This window comes from Monopterus albus, unplaced genomic scaffold (assembly GCF_001952655.1).
Source record: "Monopterus albus unplaced genomic scaffold, M_albus_1.0 scaffold246.1, whole genome shotgun sequence".
Lineage (NCBI taxonomy): Eukaryota > Metazoa > Chordata > Actinopteri > Synbranchiformes > Synbranchidae > Monopterus > Monopterus albus.
The window spans coordinates 883,929-906,267 of record NW_018128126.1 but is presented as its reverse complement, the minus strand read 5'-3'; the positions used below and the strand labels follow the sequence as shown (position 1 = coordinate 906,267).

General features: G+C 40.1%; 1 protein-coding gene across 1 annotated transcript in view; it reads right to left on the bottom strand.

Annotated features, from left to right (window-relative positions):
- tada2a (transcriptional adaptor 2A) overlaps positions 1–14,538 on the bottom strand; it is an 18,024-nt gene extending 3,486 nt beyond the window's left edge. Inside the window, exons 1-11 of the mRNA XM_020620732.1 lie at positions 14,398–14,538; positions 13,332–13,438; positions 13,195–13,254; positions 13,018–13,109; positions 10,861–11,018; positions 10,160–10,248; positions 9,790–9,862; positions 9,621–9,684; positions 6,323–6,366; positions 3,262–3,372; positions 1,293–1,364 (exon numbers count right to left, since the gene is read on the bottom strand). Of these exons, the coding sequence (XP_020476388.1) occupies positions 1,293–1,364; positions 3,262–3,372; positions 6,323–6,366; positions 9,621–9,684; positions 9,790–9,862; positions 10,160–10,248; positions 10,861–11,018; positions 13,018–13,109; positions 13,195–13,254; positions 13,332–13,438; positions 14,398–14,422 (895 nt within the window). The 5' untranslated portion in view covers positions 14,423–14,538. The remainder of the gene's footprint in view (positions 1–1,292; positions 1,365–3,261; positions 3,373–6,322; positions 6,367–9,620; positions 9,685–9,789; positions 9,863–10,159; positions 10,249–10,860; positions 11,019–13,017; positions 13,110–13,194; positions 13,255–13,331; positions 13,439–14,397) is intronic.
- Positions 14,539–22,339: the final 7,801 nt, after the last annotated feature.

Below are 22,339 nucleotides of genomic sequence, written 5' to 3'. Positions count from 1 at the left end.
AAAAAAAAAAAAAAAAAAAGGCATGTTGTGTCTATGCGTGTCATTTAAATATACTGTATATCATCTACAATCATATCTTAATTGGTCATGGGCGTAATTTATGGTAGGGACACCTCCCTGCCACTTTTCTAATTACCACGTAACCACCACTATTTTGATATTAACTGCATATGCGTACAATTTCCATCGGAGGAGAGAGCTTGCTGGAACAGGCACTTTTCCTTTGGTGATCATAACACTGATTATTCAGGGACAGGACAAAACCAGCCAAGGTACCAGCGCACAAACACACACAACAAACTTTGGCAAATTCATTCTGCAAAGGTGATTTCAATTCAATTCAGTTTCTTTCTTGTTGTTTCCATTAATATCACTGGGAAGCAGCATCAATTAATATCCTATTAACATGATCGATCTTGTATAACATAACAAAACAACATTTCTGAAGGATGCTAAATATCGTCTGCTTATCGTCAAAATGCCAGAAAATATCCAGACATCATTTCTGGTCAATATTGTACACCCGTAGTTGTCTCAAATCAGGGCTGCAGCTAATGATTACTTTCATTACTGATTCATTTTTGCAAATGGTTATTTTATCTATTAAATGCCAGATGTGCCATTATAATTCCATAATTCCATAGTCCAAGTTCATGTGCTCACATATCTGACAGTAATTTGTCCGACCAGCAATCCAAAACCCAAAGGTTACTCTCACGTATAACAAAGAACAGCATCGCATCCTCACATTGGAGAAACAGAAACTAGCATATTTTTGGCATTTTTGCTTAAAAATAAACAATTATTTTATCACCAATTAACTTTCTGCTAACGCTCTGCTTTAAATGTAGTCTGACGTCTGGGTTGAAGGTAATGACTAATAAGACTGATGAGCAGTTTTCAGGTGAGACAACAAAGATTTTTATGAATCAGACAGGCTTAATTTACTAAATGTATTGAAATAATTCATTATGTCAAAACAATATTCTGCCAGCAATACTCTATTATTCCAAGAGCAGCAGATACTGCAACTCAATGAATATTCAGTTGAGCTTTCCTTTGTGCACATCAACAAACTAGCCAAACGTTGTAATTACAGAGGATGATCCGAAGGCCTGATACACTATGCTGCTGCTCTTGACAACAATTAAAACAATTTAAAGCCAAGATCAAAATAATGAGTTCGGCACAGTTCAAGTCTGACTATCAATACAATAAATTCCCTGCTTAGGCATGCATCTGTAGAGAGAGGCTTGTTGAACAGAGGAGTGAAAAGGTCAATGGAGACTCACTGCAGAAAGACTTGATCCCTGCTCTCCTGTACTCCTGCAGCCTGCGGATCTCCCTCTTTAGCTCAAACTCCACTGGAAGGACACAGAGATGAAGGTTGTTAAACAATCACCTTTCAACTAAAACTCAAGTCTCACCGGACCCCACACTTCATCTACAACAAGTATTGTATATCAGTCAAACAGCTTCATATGGAGTTCACAGACATTTAGAGCCATTAGAAACCATTTATACAAGTACAGTGTGCTTGATGTTGGCAGATCTAAGGGAAGAGTTCATCATTCACACATACAGGATGTGCTTGCCAAGAGTTGAATGTGAAGATTGACACCACTCTCTCTTCTCTCTGTTTAATATTATGCTACAACCAGCAGTCGCTTAGCATAAAGACTGGAAACAGTGAATCTGGCTCTGTCCAACGGTAACAGAATCCATGTACCGGCACCTCGGACATTCACTAATAAACCCTTTAACAGCAGACAGTTTGAATTGTCACAGATGTAGCTAAGAACATTAGCAATGGCTGAGTTCCATTAAGCGTCCCATTAAACAAGGCCAGCGTGCACAGTACCATGATCCTGGAAGTGGCTATTATAAATGGAATGCAGCCATTCTGAGTGTTATCAATTACACCTCTTCCTACTATGATGTGTCAAAATGTCTGCCGTGAAAAGGGTCTATTATCAAGTCATGTCTTATTTTCAAATGCCCACAAAAATGTTCAGAAATGACATTTTGTCATTCTACAGGGGGCTGTAAACCGGACTCTTTCTTGGCTGCGACCAGTAATTTCCTGGAGTTGCAGCTGGTCGGCTGCCAAATGTGCACAGCCAAGAAATATTTCAGCACAAAACTCCCCATAAAATTGTGAATGATTGTTTTAACACCTGTATAGATTAGACAAACAAGACGTATTCATTGAGCTTTAGAGGTGCTGACAGATGCATTTTACCACCTTTGGACAGAGAACCAGGCTAGCTGTTTGCACTCTTTGTGCTAAGCTAAGCTAAGATAGCGCTGTATATTTAATGGACAGATGTGAGTATTGATCTTCTCATTCAACAGTCTCTCAGAAACTGAATAAGGAAATTGTCAAACCTGAATAAACAAGTGAAGAACTGAATGAATACTGATATTTCCATAAGCAGACCGAACACTTTGGTCAAGCTAAAAACGATGTGAATCATTTGTTCTGCCCTTCACATTCACCAGATTTCAACTCAACTTGAACACCTATGGAATATTTTGGAGCAATGTGTTAAAAAGCACTTTCTACCTGTCACACCGAAAGCCCGGGTTTTCAGTTTATTCACTCTATTATACTTGTCTCTGTTCTCTCGTTCCAGATCCGGCCTTTACTCTTCTTTGGAGGAGTCTTGGGTCACCTGGCCAGCCTCTGTTTGATTAGTGCACCAACCTTTGCCTATTTTTATATTCCTGTCTCCGTCTATCCTGAGTTGCACCTGCCTGCACCAGGTTTTGACCCAGTACCTGCCTGAAGAATGTCACACTTGTTTTCCTAATTAAAGCCAGAGACTCTCTGCTACAATCATCCGGCATTTGGGTCGTGCATTTGAGTCCACTGTGTGACACCACCACCACCATCATCCTTCAAATAATGGGATACTTGAGGAAATACTCTTTGTGTTCATCCCTCCAGAGGCAGTTGAGAAACTTGGCACATTTACAGTCTCTGAGTATTACTAACTGACTAAGACATTTCATCTTAGTTTTTCCTTTGTCACCCATTAGAACCTACAAACATACTGGGGACCTAAAAGATAGAAAGGGCTACTCTCATGTTACCTTCCAACAAAAAAAAAACAAAAAAAAACAGCATGCATGATTATATAGCAAAGGTGAGTCAGTCTGTCTGGAAATGGTTAAATGACTTCTCTGTTTGTGACTGTTACACACATTCTCAAAGCCTGTCCATGTAAACCTGCCATGTGTCTCCAGTCAAATACTAACGTGCGTGACTTTCGATGAATTTGTCATGTTCAGTCGGTCCAACCACTCTGGCAAAACGTCTCATGACATCATACAGCTCCTGCACCTCCCTTGGGTAGCATCGCTCCAGCACTGGGAACACGAGAGAGAGAGAGGAGAGAAGTGAGTAGGCAGCAGGTACAAACAAATATAACACAGAAACATGAAAGAAAAATCCACCCACTTAAATACTTTTAGGCATGAGCAGTTTGTGAATTTCACTGCATACTAGGAGAGGTGAGAGATTACCATTACCATGTAGCTCTGAATCAACACAGGGTTTATAAGCATGTAAATATTACTAGTATCTGTCAGAGCCATTCTGTGGAAGCACTACTTTATGATCTGCTGACACTGCTGTCTGAGGAATATTTGGATCTTCTTACTGCTAAGAGGCCCGCATGAATCAGGACATTTTATCCAATCTACTCACTGCACTCTGCTGATTTTCACCAAGTACTGTACATTTAAACTCAGCTGTACAAACTGTGCTTGCAGTGTTTGTGCCACCTTTTTACCATCTGTTGGCTTTAACTGTCTGTCAGTACTCGATTGCTAATAACGTAATGTAACATTTATGATGTACCAGTCAGTTAATGTAAGACTGCTTATTGAGCAAAAGACCCTCCGTTCTTTTTGAGCAGCAAAATGACAACTCTCAGTAACGTTTCAAAAATCTAAATGTTACAGAGTGGGGTTATTCCTCTGTAACAAACCATCTTCAACTAAGTATACAGTATCATATACATTTACCAAATAATAGCAAACAGCCCTTTTTGTAGTCTGGCTAGCTTAAACTATAAACATGGGGAGGCTTTTTATTTTTAGATTTCACAAGTTGGATCAAAACTGATCAAATCTAAAAATGAGAAGACTGCAAACACCATTAATTTTGCCCTTAAGTTTATGGGGGACATCTGGACAACTGATAGTAAGTCAATTTTAAGTTTTAAGCACAGTGGTTGGCTCTGGCTCAAATCCTATCTGCCATGTCTGGGACTGCACCAGTCACACAGCACTCAACAAACCTTGGGTAAAAATATCTAAACATTATATGCCTCATGTTCAGCAGCAGCAAAGTAAATCTTTAAAGATCTTTTCATAGTCCAGCAGCTGTTTACTGTCTGCCCGGAACGAAACCAGTGTTTCAGTCCACTATTTCCACTGCCTGCAGTTACACTTCTCTTCTAGCTATGGTGGGCTGAGGCAGTGGCCAGGGCACAGGCTCTGCACAAATGTTGATCTTGATAAATTTTTCATAATTATGTGCCAACAGTAAATATGTGAGAACAGGAAAAATCGCTGTGAGGTTAACAAAAACAGTCCAACTTTTACCTGTGCAATGCCACAATCTGTGACCAAATCCAAGAGTGACATACACAGCGTGGAAGTTACAAATGGTACTTGTCCAAATTCAGCTTTTGTATTTCTGCATACATTTGTTCTATATTAACATTAACAGCAATAATCTTGATACACATTGTACATTTGCTTCTATTACACACGCGTGCAGTTTTGCTGTACTGGTACCAAAACAAATTCCTTGCACTAATGTATTGGGTGAATTAAGTCCGACTGTACCAGTCTGCCTACTAGACAATTACTGAGCATTGGTAAACGACTGCATCTATAAAAATGCAATGCCCACTGAGTCTGTGGAGCTTTACGCTTTGTGTTTTACAAGTTATCCAACAATCAAATGGGCCCAGAGATTCAAGCTTCCTTGCTAACAGACATCTTAGTGTAGCTTTTAACCTGAACCAAGTGCTCTACATCTAGTTTGGATGTTAGATTGTTCCCCCTTTGCCTATTTCAGAGCCTGGTTGAAGAACACAGCAGGAAAAATGTGTACAACTATCGGATCTAACAACCTTACTGCATTAAAGATCTAATCCCACCACCACCACCTCACTGAGAACTGTCACAGTAATGCTCCACTGATGTGTGTTCATCACCACGTAACTCACTCTACAAACAAACACACACTGAAGAACTTGTGTTTGTTTCAAAGCATTGCCCATGTTGCTGAGTAACAGACAAGTGCCAGAGCCAGAGAGGAAAGCTGCTGTGGGGGTGTGACAAGAGTGGTTGTGTGTGTCCCCGTCAAGTTCCTTCATCAGGCTCCTGTATGTGAGTGCTAATTAGCAGCTGCCATTTCAGGCCAAACACATGAAGTCATGCTCCTAACAAAACAGTGGACGCACAGAACAAAGCTGCCCACATCTCTATGGTGACACCAACGCTGGACCTCTGTGCGGTTTCATACCAGCGCACAAACACTGATTGCACACAGGCAACGGCAAGAAAACATAGACTTGAATCAGTGAGTGCAACAAGCCCTTACAGGACTTCAGTGGAGCTGCTGCCCTGAGATGACGCTGGTCAATCTGCCACCAGCAGTCACTGAGACATGACACCGTGTGAGCCCGCCACGCTCGGATACAGCTTCCATTATTGCATGTGGCATACACATACACACACGCACACACTGTGGAGACACACAATCTTTGACAGTCTCCATGACAACCAGTCTGCAGCTCTACTGAGTTCCCTTTTGTCTTAAAAGACTGGAGAGATGAGGGAAAAAGGGAGGAGGGCTAACTAGCGGTTGGAGGACACATACATAAAACATGAGGGAAGAACCACAGACAATTTCACGGAGCAATTCGTGGCGAGGTAACGATTGCCTGGGTGGGTCTGGTGGCTAGATTAAAAAAAACTGTTTAATCTGAAATCTAACCTGCGACAGGTGGTTCAATAAGGAAGTCATTACAGCAGCAGTGCTCTTCATGTGGGGATCTACACAATACAGTGAAGCACTTGTGCCATTGCACGCTCTGGCACACAGCACCCCCAGACTATTTTCAGCCCTGATCGTACATACGGGCCACTGAGGTGAACTGTGGTTATTACAGCAGAGTTGTTTGCGTGCGTCAACAGAAACCCTCAGCAGCATTTTGGTTAGGTAGGTATCAGATGCCTCCCTGAACTGATATGAATACTGTCGCAGCTGAGCACGTGTGAGTTTCAGTGAAGGACTTACTCTGGAATTTCCGCAAGTTGATCAGCCCATGGTCTCTGATAATCCTGAAAGAAATACAGATTTAGATTTATTACTATACAAATTTATATTCTGATTGCTGCTAAATTAAACCTGCCATTTATTCATATGCAATTATCTAGGCTGCTACAGTCTATAATGTCATTACTGCATTTGAAAACCTGCTGTACATATCGGTGTACACAGGTCTAACACATAGCAGCTAAGTGAAATCTGCTCACTAATCGTGATTAAGACTGAAGTCAAAAGTGTGTGAAAAGTCTGTAGTGGCCTCCTGCGCTCTGTGAGGACCAGGGGTCAGAACCCATGCTCTCCACCCCAGTCGTGGTCCTGGTAGCCTCCCTGACAGGCAACAGGTGAACAGAAATAAAGCAGGAATCATTGAAAGAGGAAGGAGCCAGAGAGCACACATGCCATCCCACCATACTCTGGGAGCACTCATGGTTTAGTGATGGATGCATTACAGCAAGGACTGACTGTGTACACCACCGTTCAAAGGGTTGAGGTCACCTCGATTTTCCCAGTTGTTTTTAGTGTAAGTGTCAAATACATTTGTGGCATTCTTTCTAGAAACGACATGAAATATTGTTGGAATGCAGCGAATTGTTGCACAAGTTCCCACAAATGTGTTGTTGGCTGCTTTGCTTTGGCTCTTCACCTAGAAAGTCCGGACACTGTGCTGCCATTCTAGCATTTGTAGCCGACCATCTGGTTACTTTCTCCTACACAGCCTGGAGGGGGCCTTTTTTGCTGTAGGATGAAACCCTGAAATGATCCGACTTCTTTTGTTAATTGACTTTTCCAAACAGTGCTTCAGAGGGTGTAGCAGCAACACAGTCTTTTCCAACACTGCCTTTGCACAGATTCAATTTGTTGCTGTAAGTAATCAACAAGAGTTGAGACACCTGTAGGAACCGTTTACATTCATTTTCAGGGTGTCTATAGTTCTACTGCTACAGAAAAGATGTAAGTTACTGGATCCCTGAGAAAGGCCTGCTTCATATGGCATTATAGTTTTTGGTGACTTTGTGTGTTTGTTTTCCTGTAGCAGTTTACTATTACAGTAGTAATTAATGTTACTGACTGGACACGAACTGCTTAACTGTCAAAAGTGGAAAAGTAGAGGTGACCCCAATCTTCTGAACAGTTATGTATTTTACAGTAAATTAAACAAGACTGCAGCTAAGTATTTTTGATCCATCAATGAAGTATTGAGTCTATAAAATATGAGAAAATACTGAAAAATGATATCAAAGTTTCTTAAAGCATGAGGTGGTCTTCAGATTTTGTTTGACCAACAGTCCAAAACCACTAATTTAGTTGCAGTTTTACTAGGTATGCCTACATTGGATAAACCCAGTGCAGTCTAATCCAACAGTCCTGCAATACTTCCTCCTTCATAAAGGCAAAAATGTTCCGTTTGTGTTCAAGCTCTTTTAGCCAGGTGATGATTCAACTCTGTGGTTATTTGGAAGCTTTAGTTTGATGTTTCTATTATTTAGCCTGGCCTCAACTGTATAAATGTGACAGACAAAATAATAGGCGCCCCTGCCAGTATAATACAGTACAGTTCACCAGCAGCACAAACTGCAGCCTCCAAAATGATTGTGCTGTTGAATCAACACCTCTCTGAAGCTGTTTCAACAGAATCTGGACATTTTGGCTTTTAAGGAGGAGGATTTATTGCAGAACTGTTGGATTTAGCTACAGTGTGTTGGGAGATTTAACAATAAATCCATAAAAATGTAAATTTTGTTTGACAATCTAGACTCAGTAACCCATAAAAACAAAGTGAAAATGTTTGTGTAAATTTATGAAAAGCCAAAAACAGAAATATCTTAATCATAATCGTGTTCAGACCCTTAATTTAGTTCTTTGTAGAAGCTCCTTTGGCAGCAGCTACAGCCTTCAGACTTCTTGAGCAAGTCTCCACAGGCTTTGCACACCTGCACTTGAGCAGTTTATCATATTGTCCCTGGCAGATCTTCTCAAGCCCAGATTTAATGGGATGTTTCTGTGGTTTCTCTGAGGTTTAAGACTGGGCTTTGGCTGGGCCCTCAGGGACAGTCAGAGACTCGTCCTGAAGCCACTCCAGTGTCGTCCTGCCTGTGTGCTTCAGGTCTTCATCGTGCTGAACAATGAACTGTTGCCTCAGTCTCAGGTCTCTGCACTCTGGAACAGGGTTTCTTCATGGACCTCTCTGTGTTTGGTTGCATTCATCCTTCCCTCAGTTCTGACCTGTCTCAGCTGCTGAGCAGCCCCCATAGCATGACACTGCCACCACCACGCTTCACCATAGGGGTGATATTAGCAGGTGATGAGCAGAGCATGGTGTTCACCAGACATAGTGTTTGGAGTTGTGCCCAAAGACTCAAATGTTTGTCTCCTGAGACCAGAGAACCTTTTTCCTCGTTCTCTCAGAGTCTTTTAAATGCTGTTTGACAAAGTCCAAGCAGCTCCATCAGTCTTTGACTCACAGTGTCTTCTGTCCTGCCACTCTACCATACAGACCTGATTGATGGAGAGCTGCTGAGATGGTCAACTCTAGGAAGAATCGCTTTGTCATTTTTTCATACTTTAAATTTGAATTTAACAACAGTTTCTAATTTAGAGTCTTAATTATCAGACATTTGACCAAACATGCAACATATATTTCCTTTGCTTTTGCATTAAAACTCTCCTGCAGTGAAGATGATCTCTTTAACATCTTTATCATGATCCCTCTGTCTCTCGCTCTCTCTCTAAAACTGGGCAAAATAGTTTGGCATGTATAGTGTTCAACTGGGGAACAGACACAGCTTTCTAATTTCCATAAATATGAAAGGTTTATAAAGAGATTTCCACAGTTGGTAGCTCCACCTGAATGACTCCTGGTGGCTTGTAACAAGATCCTGGAAAAAAAGGCTTAAATATGTTAAATATGCATGCTGCTGACTCTCTAACAAACCCCGTCTCTCAGGACCTGTGTCTTTAAAGCACTTTTAACAAAATAATAATTAAAAGTTTAGATTAGAAGTTATAAATGTATTAGCACGATGAATTCATTAATGTTAAGAAGGCTCAGTCAGGGGTATTAAATAATTTGCCTTGTAAATTTTAATTTGGTATGAAATGCATGTATTCCACCTGAAAGCATAAAGAGGTTGCCGAGGGAAGCGAGGCTCCAAAAGGCTGACGTAGAGGCTCATGATGCCATCTACTGATACACTGGGGTCATTACATGATGCTGAAAAAAATAAATGCAGTTCTTTCATCATTTAATAACTAAACAAGGACTTACTTTTTCCTCCGTTGTCTCTCCTTTAATCTTGAATGATATATATCAACAACAGCAAGCTTGAGTGCTGCGATACAGGGACACACATGACATAGTTAAGGGTGTGTTAAATGCTGCAGTTCATACTATTCTCATCCATTTGTTGATGAAAAACATTAAAATCTCTACGCACCACGTAGGATGTCTGAGTCATCATCCACAAAGTCGATGTCTTTTAAATCCCATTCAGCATAGTTGTCAAACTCCTAGGTAAGAAAAATGATTTTCACAATCTGCCGGTTTGATGCGAGTTCACTTCGGTGATCAAAAACCATTTATGAGTCCAAGCAAACAAGGGCATGAGTCACTGTTTTTACATCATTTACAAGCCAACTAGTGACTATTAACTTATCACTTTTGATCAATTTGCTGTTGAGCACTTTTAATTGCCATTGTGTATGAAAATGCTATTTAAACAAAACTGACGACATGATATCATTTGTCTCTTCATACTGACAGCCTATTAATACACAGGATTAAGGACAGGACATGTGTCTCCTCACCTCCATGAAGTCGGCTCTGGCAGGCATGTATCCAGCCATGTCTCGAGACAGCACAGAGTCAAATGTAGGCCGAGGGGGATCATCACTGGCTGTGGCATCAGAGAAATATAGATACATATGAGTGCACACATTTCCTCTGTATTTTGCAAGAAAAACAATATTTAAGCTCAAAGACACTGAGAATAGTGAAGAAATACTAAATGTACAGAGAAAAACAGACACCTCCAAACCTCTTCCCAGAAGATATAATGCAAATTCTATCTCTGCTTTGAGTTTCCCAACTTCTGTGTGAACATGACGGTGAAATATTTGTACAGCACTCAAACACTGTGACAGATGGAGACCTGAAGCTGGCTACGAACTGGGACAAGCGCCTCACTCACCAACTGCTGCTGCCCAACTGTAGCCTAGAGTCTTTCAGACTTTATGTGACACTTCAGTTTTTTTTTTATGCAAATCTCTCTTCTGGCTGCTCTGAAGGCCGATGCTGAAGTCTACGGCTCATCAGTTTCGAAACAATCCAAATACTATTGAACATTAACAACAGACAGGGGTCATGGCTATGAGGTGTCAGTACACAGCTAAACCAACCAATATTAAATGCCATCTGTTCCTGAACTTGAATGGGGACAATAGATTTTTGTTGTTATTCACCATGCAACAATACTGAAGAAAAAAAGGCTGATAACATGGGTACTGACGTTTGAAAGGAATAGCGCCCTCTGCAAAGCGAGAGTCTTTTGTTTTGCGCAGGCTGAGCAAGGTGGAGGAGAAGAGTGGGTTATTGATGAAATTCTTCATGTAATGACTCTCACATTCTTCTTTGGTTTTTGTGCGCATCTGATATGCCACGTCTTGCCTGAAGAAGAGAAAGGTACAAACAGATATACAAGTGCACTCCAATAGCTGAATGGCAGGTTTGACTGTTTCAAAACATGTTTGCCCTCTCTGTACTTGTGTTTTTTTATCATTTATCTCCTAGCATATACAAAACTGTGCAAAGGTTTTAGGCACTTTAGACCCGTCAGACTCCTCTGTATCACCCAGTACCACTGGGCAGGCATCCAACTGAGCACACACTAATTATGGAGCATGACAACAACCCCAACATCCATAAATACCATTAATGACAAGAACAAGGGGTCCTACAACAGAGGCCCCTTGTCTTGACATTATGGAGCAAGTCTAGGATCACATGAAGAGACTGTAGATGATCCACTGAGCCTAAATACACAGAAGAGCTCTGGCAATTTCTCCAAGATACCTGGAACAACCTACCTGCCAAGTACCTTGTGAAACTGTGCACGAGTGTTCCTAAGAAAATTGGTGCTTAAAGGCCAAGAGTGGTCACAGCAAATATTAGGGACGCACTGACACCAATTCTTTTCAGACTGAGTACGAGTACTTACATTTGAGTACTCACCAGTTCAAGTACTTAATAATAATGGATTTTTTTTCTACTATAAAAATTAAAATTACCATACAAGTGCAATGACTTAAGAGACAAGTTTTTATTTTCATTTTTCTATTTTTCAGTGTGATTAAACAAAAATATAAGAGGAGATTGTGCAAGTGACCTTAAAACCTGTTGTGGTAAACACAGCACCGCTACTATTCCCATCAAATATAATGTGCAACTGACTGAAGGTCTGCAGCCTGCTTCACAACATACATAATACAGTGGTTTTTAACCTTCTGTAGGAGTGCAACCCTCTGTTAAAGTGAAATGATTTCACAGCCCCGTGACCAGCACATCAATGTTTAGAGCACACAGTATCACAGCCATAAATTTAAATGTTTAAATTAACCAGGGTACATGTTCCTTCTTTAAACTGGCTGGTGTCTGTGGCTTCGTCCTCTCTTCTCCGCTGGACACACACCTGCCCTGCTGTGGAGCTGCTGGTCTCAGCCTTCAAGTCCTCAATGATTCAACTCATTTTCATACACAGAGCTCATTAGACTCCACTGTTAACTACATAAAAGTTGTGTTTGGTTTGTTCTTGTTCACAACAGTACACCACAATCAGCATAACGAGCACGGTGTGGGTTTAATGGGTGAACAGAGACCCGGCATTCTGACCACACAGAGAGTGAAGACATGGCATTCCCGCAAGTTAGTTGCTGTGTTCAGCTTGATCAACAAGTGTTTGATTAATTACTGTCTCAATTACTGATGGAGTTTGTTGCATATAATCAGCATCGATATCTCAGTAAATGTGACCTTGTATCTGTGTGAGACGGGGGAGGCCACACAGACACAGATCTTTACTTTTGTCATCTTCACTTATCTTAAGATGTATCTTCAAACTGCTGACATTTCTTCTCCTCTGCCTAAACACCCGCTCAACCAATCTGTGCGTAGTATCAAACAGCAAGTAGCAGAGGGTGGTATCGGACCTGATATTGGTATCGTTATCGGTGCATCCCAAGCAAACACAGATTTTTAGATTTTCTCTGTTGACTGCACTGATAAATAAAAACTGTTTATGGCATCGTTTTTGAAAGCATCCTCATTTTACATTTAGTGCCTAAAACAATTACACAGTACTGTATGTTGATAGTGATATGGACTTATTGACTTTCACTCAAGATTTCCAAAAGTGAAATTTAACTGACCAAATTGTTGTTATTATCAAGAACATTAGTACACGGCCAACAGAAACAACTGGTTCAAAGAAAGACTTGATCTGTTATAAGTTATTTTCAAGTGCTCATACTTAGGTCTAGATAAAAAAAATAAAAAAAACTACACTTTTGGAGGATTATCTTTTTTTCCAGTCCATGCAAACATGAGAACTGTGGTGTGGAATAATAAAAAGAAGTCTCTGGAGCTAAAAACAGGCTAACAATCCACTAACCAGTTTCCAAAACCACAGTCCATGACTGCCTCCAACAGGGACATCTCTTCCTGTGCCGTCCATCCAGGCTCCAGTACAGGGAAGTCTGAGGTCTGTATGAGGAGGTGAAATGTGAGGGCACATGCTGAATGTGTGAGAAGACAATGATGACATACTGATGCTTTATACCTTACTTACCATGATTTCATATTTATGATCACTCTGATGCTTCTTGTATTCAAAGCCTCTGGTGAAACACTAAAATCAAACAGCTTGTTAAAGCTCACTCAGGCTGTAATACTTGAAGAACAATTGCATATTGGTCGCACACTGACCTGAAGGCAGAGTAGGAAAGGTGAGGGCCCACATTCTGCACACTTGATGTAAGGCTCAGTTAGATAAGTTGAACAACCTCTGCATGGTGGTTTTTCAAAGGGATCATCTGAAAAAGACATGCTGATCAACTCGCGGTTAAGCCTTTCTCACAAAATAAGAATTACTAGTCACAGAAAGTAATGACGTACCTTTACACAAGTACAGTACTTCAATAAAACACCTGCACTTTACTTGAGCATTTTCCAGTTTTTACTACTTTATAATAATACTTCATTATATTTCAGAAGGAAATATTGTACTTTTTAATTCAATGGTTCAGTTACAAGTTACTTTGCTCATACAAATTATGTATGCTAAATATAACCAATAAATACATTATGATGAATTTCTAGATCTACACCTACACGGGAGCTATAAAAGTAGCCCAGGACCTTTACATTAAAACGATGCTTACACATTCATGTATTAGTATTTATATACAGTTAACTTAATACTATCCTTAAATGCAATTTGAGTACTTTTACTTTTGGTAATTTAAGTATACTTTGATTCTAATGCTTATGGACTTTTGCTTATGCAAAAAATTTGGAATGCAGTTGTAACAGTGTTTCACAAATGTCGGTACCTAAAACATGCAAGTTGTCATGTTCTCACACCTCTGGGAGAAAACACATTAATCAATAAACAAGGCTACAGCGACCTCAAAGCTTAAACCAAACTGTAACCAACCACACACAAACCTCAGGGATGAGTTAGCCGGGCTAGGATAATGCTCCCTGGAAGCTAACGTTACTTTAGCTTACAGAATCTATATCAGACTTTTTCCTGAACCTGAAAGCTCTACAGAAAGAAATCAAACCGTTCTGAGCAACATCGCATCTCGAAATGCTGGCTATAGGTTTCCATTGCTAGCACACAGCTAGCGTTAGTTAACAATAATGATAGCAGAGCAAAAGAAGCAAGAAAGGAGGTGATTTGGCTAACTACGATACCCCGAGAAAAGATTGGTGTTTACTTTAGAGGCGCTGCGGTTGCATTTATTTGTGTACCATTTGTAACACTTACTTCCAAAAGATGCTAGACGGTCCATAGGAGGATATTTCCAAAAAGCTAAAAATAGAATGGACGTTTTGGATCAATTTTTCAACGTTTGCAAGTGAACCTGATTAGGAAGACAAAGCTAGTCGAGCCCATATCGATCGATAGACACCTCTTGGGCTGCAGCGGCTTTCCAAATTTATAGTAATTTCCATCCGTTTTGACAATATTCAAGTTTTATTAAAGATGTGAACATTTACAGGAGAGCTCAGCAGTGGGTGTTTTTGCGTTACTTGTGCTTTTCTCGAATTGAGAATAAATTTTCTGGTACTTACTTCTACTGCAGTATAATCCAGAAACAAATAATATATAATACTTTTTTTACACCAGTATATTTATTTGATAGGATTTCATGAAGTTAGCTATTTATTAGCAGCAACATTAAAGTGATTTAAACAGAAATACACAAATAATTAAAATCCAATAATATAATATGCCTCATTCTGAAACGGCCCATTCTATCTAATAAGTAGCCTACTTTTACATTTTTTAGGGTACTGTAAGCAGGTTATATTTTGAAACTAATGTTTTTGTAATTTTTGTAATTTTACAGGAAAATCTGAATGCAGAAAGAAGTATTTCTATATTGTATTACTGTATATATTGCTACTTTTACTAAAAGATCTGAGTACTCCCAGTCTATGTATTGTGCATTGTCTATTCTTCTTCTGTCAGTAGAAGCCAATTTGTTGACAAGCTTCAGTGTGAGTCTTTTTTTTTATTAAAATGGGATTTTGAATATTAGGGGATATTAAGATAATTATATCACAATATTAAATACTGCATTTTTATGAGTAGCTTCTGTGTTGTATCACATTTAGAAAAATGTTTAAAAATTAACGAAGTAAATTTTTATTGAATTTGATCAACTTTCTTATTTCCATTCTACTTCAAAAAGTGACTGTGGTCATTCTTCATCCTACCACAGGGGGTCGATCTTGTATCATTTTCTTAATGAAAACAATGAATGCCTTGCATGTCTTTTTGTCTGTCTCCCAGCATACAGCACCGCCTGAGGCTTGTTTAGACCATTATGTATGCTGATGAATAATCAAAAGACAGATGGTGGATACAGTATGGGACTGCATTACATTCCACACCCATATTCAATAGCTGTTTTCCCCTTAATAAATCCCCCCTCCCACCCCCCAGTGCAGAGTGACTTCCAGGAGTGTTACTTGTCCTGAAACAACAGCTAGCTCTAATGCATTGCATACCTATGAATCTTGATATTTTCCAGTGCTGGTATCTAGCTTTGGACCCTGAATCAAACACAACTACAGCTGCTCAAGGACACCCCCGATAACTGCACATCTGGGGATCTGGCAAAACAAATACTTCCAAATCCTGACACGTAACATATAGTAAAGCTGCAACTCTTGAGAAGTGTTTTTATGATTTTATTTAAATGACCCTTTGATTTAGTACAGATGTGACATCAACTGCTTGATGGAAGCAACAGAAACATTGTAATGATGACGTTAATCTAGGCCTAGTATATATGCAATGTCAGGTGAAACTTATAACAATTAGGAAAGGTGTTTATTTCTCTGGCATTTATATGTACCTCCACCAAGGAGGTTACGTTTTTGGTTCTGTGTGTTTGTTTGTTGGTAGGTTAGCAGGATTATGGACATACTTGGTACAGACTTTCGTGGGGGCCAATCCTAGAAGGGATTAGATTTTGGCTAGAAAAGGTCAAAGGTCAAGGTCACAAAAATAATGAAAAAGTCACACAAAAATTCCTATCTTTAACAATGGGCAAAATATTTTTAAAAATCACATCTCCATCAAAAGCTATTGAAATCAATTTTTGTTTGAAATTTGACACATATATAGGGTGGCAATGTCTGTCACCAGACTAAATTTCAACTTGATCTGATCTGGAATCAGGATCTGACAGCCATCTAAAATTAACATTGAATACCACATGTAATGCATATTTTCTACCATAGCTTGGCCTATAATGAAGACAGAACCCTGAAATGTTCAGGTAAAATGCATAGTATAACTACCTATCATACTATAAAAGATGATCCGATCTATATCAAGGATTTTAGGACACAGCTTTTGTTGTTTGGGATCACATTTTTTACAAGAGACTCGTTTGTGTGAGCAAATGTTGTGCCTTGGCAGAGGTACATGCACTCTCTGAGTGCTATTGTTTTGGTTCTTGTTCTCCTGTTACCAGTGTCAGTGATGACGATCCACAGTGTGTTCAGTTGCAACGTACCCTGCATCCCGCCTCCTGATCCTTTGGAGTTGCCTTAGGCCTCAAGAGAGAGATTTAGTCATGAGAGCCTTGAGTGGCCTCCTGGCAGACTGTGCACAATAAAAGGACAGTTGTAAGATCCCTCCCTGTGGAATTTCCAGCTTCCTGCCAGAACAGAGTTTGTTTAACAATCATGTGGGAAAATTATGCTTTTTTTATCTTTAAAAAGAGGAACTTCTCTGTGTGACAGTTTACAGAATAAATAATGTGTGGATAAAGATGTTCTCTTAAAGTTTTACCTTGAACTACTATATAAAACAAAATCACTTGGAGAAACTCGATCAAGGAAACATTTGGCATTTTTGCTTTATAAATGACTAATTCTTTCAGGTCTATGCATAGCCATTAGTGAGGTTGGCCAGGGGCCTGAATCTCAGTCTACATATCTGGTTTCTGCCAAAGGTGTGGGACAGTGTTGAGACTAGGGTGCTGTGCAGACCACTCAAGTTCTTCCACTGCATATCCCACAAAAAAAAAACATTTATTTATGGACATAGATTTGTTGTCACAAAGTAGGAATCACACTGTTGTCTAAAATATCTGAAAACATTGCTGGAAATCTGACACTTGCTGCAGTCCAACTGGGATGAGGAAAATACTATAGCCTGATTAAGGCTTTAATAAAATAAAAACGAAATGTGACTGCAGACCAATCTGAAATGTTAGCGTCACCATATGTGAGAACATAATGTATAGAATCAGATCTTGGCAATGAATGAAGGAAGAATCTATTACACATGGAGACTGACATAACAATAATAATGTCAGCCTAACAGAGTGATGTGTGCTCCCCAACAACAGCCCCTACTGCATCACTGCCTATGGGCAGACAGCATGCTGTCTCTCCAGCCACATGCCACCCCCACCTACCAATAGTCCATCTCTCTCTTTTTCTCCTCTGTCTGTAAAAACCAGGCAAACCCCCAGCCTGCAGGCCTGACACTGCGACACTGCTTATATGGATCAAATACTGAGCGCCTTGGGGTTTCTCTGTTACAGACGTGTGCCAGATTAAACACCAATCAAACAAATACACCCCCCAACCCCATTACATCTTTAAAAACTGCTGTAGTCTCAACACACTCTCTTCCCTCTGACCAAAGCACTTCCCAGCTGCTGTGATTTGAATATGAGGGGCCTGCTGAAGAAAAGAGGGCATCTGGCACACGCCTTACAGACAAAGAAAAAAAGAGAGACAGCTAAACTGCCCTCGTTATAGAAATGCTCTGAAAAAAGGATTATTCCTCTTTAAAAAAGCTAAGGAGTAAAATGGACACAAGCCCTTAAATGAGTGTGGACAAAAGACAGCATGACGACACCTGGACATTCACACTACTGTACATCATACGGTTGCTTGGACTGAGCGTACCCACTGAGAACTTTATAAACCGAGCAATGGTCTTTAGTTTGAAATTAACAACATGTCAGCAGTAATAATGTAATCAGCCTCTAAAGGATGCTCTAAAGGTACATGGCTACGGTACCGTAGATGTGGTGGTGACAAACGGTTGTAAGGGCCAGCTTTTTAAATACAGGACAAGAAGGAATATCTAGATAATAATAAAAATAATAATAATGTGATGCACATCAAGCCTGTGGACCCTATGCAGTTTCCACTGGCTCATGGACCACAGGCGAGTGCAACCCTTACAAAGAGCCTTACTCCAATGCTGTTAATCATAAATTAAAATTTGCTGTGTTTAAGATACCAAACCACAAACAGTGACCCTAATCTTCACAGAGAGCTGGTCACTGCTTGCACGGGACTGTCACAACGGGACTCAAGAGGGAACTATGTGTCTTTAAACAGAGAGCTCACAATGAAACACTAGATAAGATTCACATTTTTGTTATTGCGGCTGTGAGACTTCATTTTCCTGTTGTCCGCGTTTGCTTTCATCTAGTAATTGTGTTGAGTGAATAGTTCCGAGTGTGTCTCACATGACTTTTTAAATGCAGAACTTGACACTTCTGACTTATTGTATATACAAGCACAGGCTAGGAGGCATTAGGAAGCAAAAAATCTTCTAAGTGATTGAGATAAACCTAACATTCTTCTCCAGTACTCATGCACTGTCAGATGTGAATAAATGAATAAACTCAGATGACTTGCACACATGTCCTGTTATTTTCACCGAGCAAGAGGTTCCCCCTACATATGTTCCTCCTCCGTGAGAGCTCGGCGGACATCCTTTCCCCACAGCCAAGGTAACCCTGAGGAATCAGCACAGTGGGAGTTCAGGGAGGTCAACAAGTGGGTGTGGAATGCAAGTGTTTCCCACATGAAGTCCAGTCCTACACAAGTCCAGAAGCAATGTATGCATCAGCACAGCTAACAGGAATTCAGTGAGGGCTGCTCAGGAGTTTGATCCTAATAGTCCATAGGATCTGAGGAGCTGCTGGATTAAATCAAATACTTTGGAGAGCAGAGCAGTGGTGGAGGAAATACTCAGATCCTTTACTTAAGTGAAAGTACCAATACAATGATGTAAAATTACTCCATTTAATATGAGATTTAGTGAGGTATAAAATTAAATGTAAACACGTAGGTGAAGTACTAGTAACTCAAAATTATAACTAAGTGCAGTACGTGTAGTTATGGGTTCTTTCCACCACTGCAGGGCAAATTACGATAAGGCCAAAGCTGGAGTGTGAGAGCTGAGGACATGGTTTTCTGTGGCTGAAATGTCGACATGTGGCCTCACATACCCCACTGAGGCCAAGCTGTGGATGGAAAAAGAGCTCCCCATGTGAACCACTCTGTGTTTTCTATGTACCTCTTACAGCAGAGCTGATCTACCACAACACTGTCAGAACACATCATCTGCCGGAGCCCTGATGGCTCCACCAGAGGTGGACACTGCAGGCCTGTTGTTTTAGTCCTGCTCCCAGCAGCCCATTCAGCCTGCCTGGGTCTTGGAACACTGGACAGGGCTCCCTGACCCAATGTCCCTGAGGGAAGAATGATGATTGCATTGTACTTTATCTATGGTGGCATTTGGGAGAATGGACAGAAATAACAGTGAAGGGTCATGCAAGGACAATGTAGAAAGTTTTTATAAAAGGCTGGGCTGTTGTCGCTGAAGCATAAATGGCCTTGAGCCCTCAAGGGACAAACTGTGCTGAATTCACTAATATCAGAAGAACGATGTCCTCAGAGTGTGACTGGGTGACCTCACTATAGGGAGCCTCACAGTCATCTTGGACATCTCTCTATCTGGTGCAGCTGCTGCCAAATTTGACAGGCAACAAGTAGCCCAGACCGAGCCAAGAACCTACCCAGGATCATAAGGGTAGCCCAGGTATTTTTTTTGTTTGGTTCATTAATATGAACATCTGTAACAGCATAATGTTGCCATGGATTCAATGAGCTATGCTGTGAGCTGTGCTTATCAACCAGTATTAAAATTATTTAGATAAAAATGTGCTGATTCCCAGGCAGGTTTTATAATAATAATAATAATTTATTTGTTTATATAGCGCTTTACAACACCCAAGGGTGCTCAAAGTGCTTCACAATAAAACATAAAAATAAAAGCAGAACATGTTAAGACACATAAACTAACAAAAAGGAAAAGTTAAAATTACACAAATTTAAAACCACGGTCTGTAAGCAACTATAAAACTCCTTACAATAAAAATGAGTCAAAGTACAAACAGAATAAGATTACAGAATATAAAATCAGAGAGCCTATAGGCACCTGCACAGTTCCACTGCTATAAATTAAGTGCCAAAAGCCAGTCTAAGTGTGCTTTTAATTTAGACTTAAAAACCATTAACTCAGTTATAGACCAAAGCTCAGGAGGCAGGGTATTCCAGAGCTTGGGGGCATATATGGCATATACGCCACTTTTTTTACTTTGCCCGCGGGACAACCAGGGACAAATGCTCAGAGAGGAATGCAATGCTCTGACCAGGGTATGAATAGTTAAAAGATTAGACAAATAGACTGGAGCAAGGCCATTAATGGCCTTGAACACAAACAGTAAAATTTTTTAAATCAATTCTAAACTGTACCAGAAGCCAGTGAAGAGACTGAAGGACAGGGGTGATGTGAGCATACTTTGGGGTATTTGACAGTAGGCGAGAAGCCGCGTTCTGTACTAGGTGGAGCTTGTGGAGGAGAGACCGACTAATTCCAGTGTAGAGGGCGTTGCAGTAGTCAAGTCGTGAGCTAATGAAAGCATGAATGGCTTTTTCTAGGTTGACTCGAGATAAAATGGGCTTCACCTGTGCTAAGAGCCTCAGTTGAAAGAAGCTTATTTTGACCACAGAACTAATCTGCTTGTCAAATTTGAGGCTGCTATCAATTAACACTCCTAGGTTTTTCATAGTTTGAGTGAATAAAGTGGCTGAAGCTCCTAGGCCGGGTGCAATGTGAGTGGGGTCCGGACTAAAGGCAATGTATTCAGTCTTCCCCTCATTCAAATGAAGGAAGTTCTGTGCGAGCCATTGTTTAATATCACGCAGATACCTATGCAAGGGGGCTAGTGCACTGACATCATTTTGCATCAATGGTAAGTAAATCTGCACATCATCAACATAAAAATGAGAGTGTATGTTATGCTTAGAGATAATTGAACCTAACAGTAGCATATATAGTGAAAAACGTATAGGTGCCAGGAGTGAGCCTTGGGGAACACCTGAGGAAAGAGGGGCTATTGTAGAGGTAGAGTCGTTGATCACGACTGAAGAGGTCCTATTGGTCAGAAAAGAAATAAACCATTTGAGCACAGCACTATGCAAGCCAACACAATGCTCAAGACGGGAAATGAGAACTGTATGGTCAACGGTGTCAACGGCTGCTGTGAGATCTAGAAACACTAGAACAACGGGACTCTACGTGTCAAGGGCTGTAAGAATATAATTGTGCACCTTCAATAGCGTGAATTCAGTGTTGTGCCAAGACCTAAAGCCTGATTGAAATTTATCAACAACAGCATAAAGTTCAAGATGAGACTGTAGTGGTTTTATGTTTTTATTTGATTTCTAAGTGCTATACCTGGGCCCCAAGGCTGGATTCTAAAGTGGTGTTTAATTTCCCCTGAGCAACTGCTGATCAAGTTGATAAGTGAACCACACTAGAGTACCTACATACATTCCCATAGATTTTAGAACAGCAGCCTGTCCCTTACACCTCACACAGTCTTGGATTCACATCTCGCTGTTCATGCCCCCATTACACTTTAAAATGTCTTAAAAATATATATACATACATACACACATACACACACACATATACATACACATATATATATATATATATATATATATATATATATATATATATATATATATATATATATATATATATATATATATATATATATATATATATATATATATATATATATATATATATATATATACATACATACACACAGACATACATACATACATATATATATGTTTTCATAGGTAGAACCCATCCTAATGGTACAAAAGTAACTCAGAATATACAGTATTTGCCGGGTGTAGCAGTGCTGACTAGGGGGCTCGAATGTGTCATCACTATGTTCTCCTTTCACAGTGGTATGAGGCCTTTTAACAGAGTGAAAGTATTCTTGGTTGTCACCTGTTCTTTGGAAGTGGGTGTGTGTTGAAGAGCCCAATTGAGCTGTCAGGGGTCAGAGCAT